Source organism: Macrosteles quadrilineatus, unplaced genomic scaffold (genome assembly GCF_028750875.1).
Source record: "Macrosteles quadrilineatus isolate MER2022 unplaced genomic scaffold, UCM_ALF_1.0 Scaffold_6__1_contigs__length_79288215, whole genome shotgun sequence".
Taxonomy (NCBI): domain Eukaryota; kingdom Metazoa; phylum Arthropoda; class Insecta; order Hemiptera; family Cicadellidae; genus Macrosteles; species Macrosteles quadrilineatus.
In genome coordinates, this window is record NW_026542599.1 from 55,100,498 (window position 1) to 55,104,726 (window position 4,229).

The following is a 4,229-nucleotide window of genomic DNA, read 5'->3' on the forward strand; positions in this document are numbered from 1 at the left end:
TTTAATTGATCGCGTTATGTTAAGCCATAGCTACGTATAATGTACAGTACGGTCTCAATATGCCTTATAAAATACGTCAATTAATTAGTTTTAACGTGTATACACGTTTTATTAAGGTATAATTGACATTATATAAATGTAAAAACATCATTTCGCACCGTATTGTCATTGCATTGCGTTTCCGACATCCCTGCAAAACACGTTTGTGGCACCCGCAGGCGTACCAACCCATATCTATTACAATCCGAAAAAGCGCCGATGAAAAGAGCCGCTAACTTCACGACGGTTGCAGACCGCTGAAGATTGAAGAAGAAGAACCGTAGTGAAGTGTTCTTGTTCTATAGAATCTCTAGCTAGAGTTGGAGTTTCAGTGTTTCAGTTTGTTTTGTTTGTTTCTCTCAGCGCAGTGGTTGGATTTAACCTAACTAAAAAGTGTTGTATAGTGATTGAAAGACTAAGTATTTCTACCCTTTAAGTAACTATAACTGTAGGAAAAATATAACTTAATGTGTAACTTGAGCGCAAATTGCCTTTGCTGCACTCGACTCAAGTTATACAAATAACTAGGCCTACCTTATTTCATTGTTTCAAGTTTACCCATGTTTTAAGCTTATATTTCAAGGCTGTTAAAGGATCTGTGTTGCTGATAAAATCGATAGAAGTGACAGGTAAATTTAAATTGAAATATGTGGAATAAAACAAGACCAGCAGCTTCTTTGGTCCTCACTTCATATTTAAAGCAAACCAATGAGCCTCCGTGGACTTCATACTTTGTCAAATATAAAAATGTAATAAACGATCAACGAGGACAATCCCACTTCAATTGGAAAGTTGGTAACAGCAACTATCACATTTTGAGAACTGGATGCTATCCTTATATAAAATACCACTGTACTAAAAGACCGTACCAAGATTTGTCACTTGATAACAGTATGATGAAGGTCATAAAAATATTAAATTTTGGTAGGTGATTTATTTTACAACAGGCCTTTGTTAGGTACGGTTTTCCTATCTAGGCATATTTAACACGTTCGCTGCGGGCCATCAACTGGCAGGCGTAGCCCCAGTGCGGCGCAGCCCGCAGCGTCGAACAAACCCGATTGCCGGGTGTTTGGCTCTCATATTTCGGTATGACGAATAGCAAATAACGTGCGGTGATGTCCTGTTTTATAACAAGAGTCGACGTAGTTCACTAAACACTCACATATAGCAGCACTGCTTGGAGCGTAGCCGGTCCCATCGTATTGCCAATTTGAGGGAGAAAGACGGGACAACAAGTTGATTTTTAAGTTTGCCAGACGGGGATTTTATGGGGAAATTTTACTACCAACCTACAACACAACAAAAAGCAAGTCACCCACTACACGCTAACGTGGAATAGGTCTGCCTTCGACCGACGCTTGAGCAAAAACGATGATATACGAAAGGCATTGCCGAGCGTATCCGATCGGTTACGGCAGCGTCTGAACAGCGCTCGGCCCGTATCCGATCGGATACGCCCGCAGTGAACGTGTTAAGTTAGCCTAGATGCTATTGCCATAGGTATTAAGTTATTGTAAGACCAAAAAAAGTTTAAGTTATTTCATCAACAAAAAAACTGATCTCCAATGGCGTCCCCCAGGGATCTGTCCTTGGACCTCTCCTTTTCTTGGTCTACATCAACAACATTACAGATAGGCTACTGTTCCGCAGGACAGCGTCTACCTCTTTGCGGATGATACAACGTTGTTTGTAAGGGGGACTGACGACGCGGCCCTGGAGGAAGAATCTGATCAAAGAGCAATTGATCTGGCTGACTTTTTTCCTCAAACAAACTCAAATTAAATTCACAAAAAAACTGCAAAAAGACAAAATTTAAAAAAATAATAGGACTCCGAACCTATTAATTGGAGGGGATCAAATTCAAATTTCAAAAACTGCCGACTTTTTGGGAGTGATATTGGACAATAAATTGAGCTGGGATGCACAAATAAAAAAACTGGAGGGGTCAATGGCTCGAGGGGTCTTTGTACTTCGAAGAATAAGGACCTTCGGAAACCTGGCTCTCTCTAAACTTGTGTATTTTGGCCTAATAGAACAGCACATTTTGTATTCAATCATCCTATGGGGAGCTGTGAAGAAGAATATTGACCAGATCTTTATTTGGCAGAACATGGCAGTAAGAGCAATCTTGGGCATGCCGCCTCGGACCAGCTGCAAAAATGTTTATAACGAATGTTTATCTCGCAGTCATGTGGATATTATCATCGTCTTGCGCGATCGCGGCATAATTCATATCATTCTACGCGAGTAGAAATTATTATTGTATCTCCCACGGTCCTGTAGACATCCTAATCGTCTCCCACGATTGCGGCAAAATGTTAATCTTGTTGTGCACAGTCGTGTAGAGATCATAATCGTTTTCCGCGATCACGGCAAAATTCTTTCTGATTATCCCTCGCGGCTATGTAGATATCAATCATCATCGTCTTCTGCGATCGCGGACAGTCCTAATCATCCCTTGCGCGGCCGTATGCAGACATATTATCGTCTACCACAGTCACGGAAACGTCACTGTTGCCATGTGCGAACGCGGTAAGTTGAAAACTCCTCGTAGAAATACAAAATTCACACTTAATTCCCGGTTCAAAAAACTCCTGCATAATTCCTGGATTTCCCGGTCGGTGGACAACCTGTTATTATATATATATATTGCAAAGGGGTGCTAATATTAGTTGTGCCCAGGGCGCTGGCAGGGTCAAAAAAAGGCCCGCATCCCTAGGGACTTTGTCATTGCAACTAAGCCACTGCGACAAAGTCACCGTGGACGTAGCCTTACTAAAAACCTTCACTACCTTCACTTTGATAGCAAACCTTGGTACTCGTTAAACCTAATTAATGTAATTTAAATAGGGAATAAAACTGACATTTTTGAGGAAATATTTGAGTGAAAATGCAATTAGGCAAATGAAAATTTGCTAAAACTGCAGGTTTACTGTGGCAGGGGTATTTATAGTTGCTAAAACTACTTTACATGATACAAGGCTTCGACTGGAAATTTCTTGTTTATATGCCATTGGCATTTAAGGAAAAGGTCCATATCCTGGTTTTGGGACCATCTAACGTCTCAAAATAAAATAAAATTAATGTCACAAAATAAAATAAAATTAAGGTCCTCAAGGGGCTTTCATTTAATATACATACCCTGTCATTGTCGTAAAATCTTATACAATCTCCTACAGGGATACTGATGAGTAAGTCATGCATCTTAAAATACATTTTTCCAACCATTTCTATAAGTTTTATAATCCTTCTTTGTAAAATTACATTTCTCTAAAGTTTTGAACATAGGAGCTATTGTTAATACAGAATTTAATTAAATCATTAAATGTAGCCTATATTTTCTGTTTCAGGTATACCAACACTCCTGTATGGAATAGCAGCTATTTTTCTCATTAAACATTCTGAGATAGTTTACACCGATAAAGGAAACATTCCTATTTACTTCCTGATAAAAGAGGACAAAGGATCTTTGCATTAAACAATTAATTATATAGAGTTTTGTTATTACAAATAACTTGTGATCAAAAGTGTAGTAGTTCTATATACCTAACCCACAGGTTGTAGCTTTGTGAATAAATTAGTTTGAAATTTGTATTTTTTGTTATATTTTAGCTTCAGAGTGTCCAGAGGGGGGGGGACAGCAGCGCACTTGTGCTTCTGGGATTTTCGGAGACGATTTTACTCTGCTTATTGTCATTGTGAATTTTATGTTTTTAAAGTATCACCTAAAGATTTTACACAAAATTATGTCTTGGCAATCGCTGAAGATGCTCTCGGTTTCCGCTACTATTGTGAGTGACAATATAGATGTTCGAAATAGGGTAGTCATAATTTATAGAAGTTAAAACGAGCCTTATTTTGATGTCTCAGATTACAATAGAGATTTGTGCCTAGGTATTAATGATTTTTGTGATAGCAGGCTTACCTGAAAGGGAAGCATTCCTGGGTCATACAGCAAGACAACATGTCACATAAATTGTCCATTGCCAGTATCGTGTCGTGTCCTGTCTAGTTTAGCAGCTTCCATTTGACAACACAAGAAGCATTCAACACATTTTTCCTGTCCGTTTCTATGTAGTGTAGTACAAGATTTATAGGTCAAGTACATAATTTGACAAGGATTTTAGTAACAGGAACTGGGTCCATACATCCATACGAGAGATAAAAAATAATTATTAATAATTATT

General features: G+C 38.6%; 1 protein-coding gene across 1 annotated transcript; it reads left to right on the forward strand.

Moving 5' to 3' along the window:
• The first annotated feature begins 379 nt into the window (after nucleotides 1-379).
• On the forward strand, nucleotides 380-3,628 carry LOC128997043 (uncharacterized protein C15orf61). Its single transcript, XM_054422623.1, has 2 exons — nucleotides 380-963; nucleotides 3,393-3,628. Exons 1-2 carry the CDS (start codon nucleotides 687-689, stop codon nucleotides 3,518-3,520), a joined length of 405 nt encoding a protein of 134 aa, XP_054278598.1. The 5' UTR covers nucleotides 380-686; the 3' UTR covers nucleotides 3,521-3,628.
• The last annotated feature ends 601 nt before the right edge of the window (nucleotides 3,629-4,229 follow it).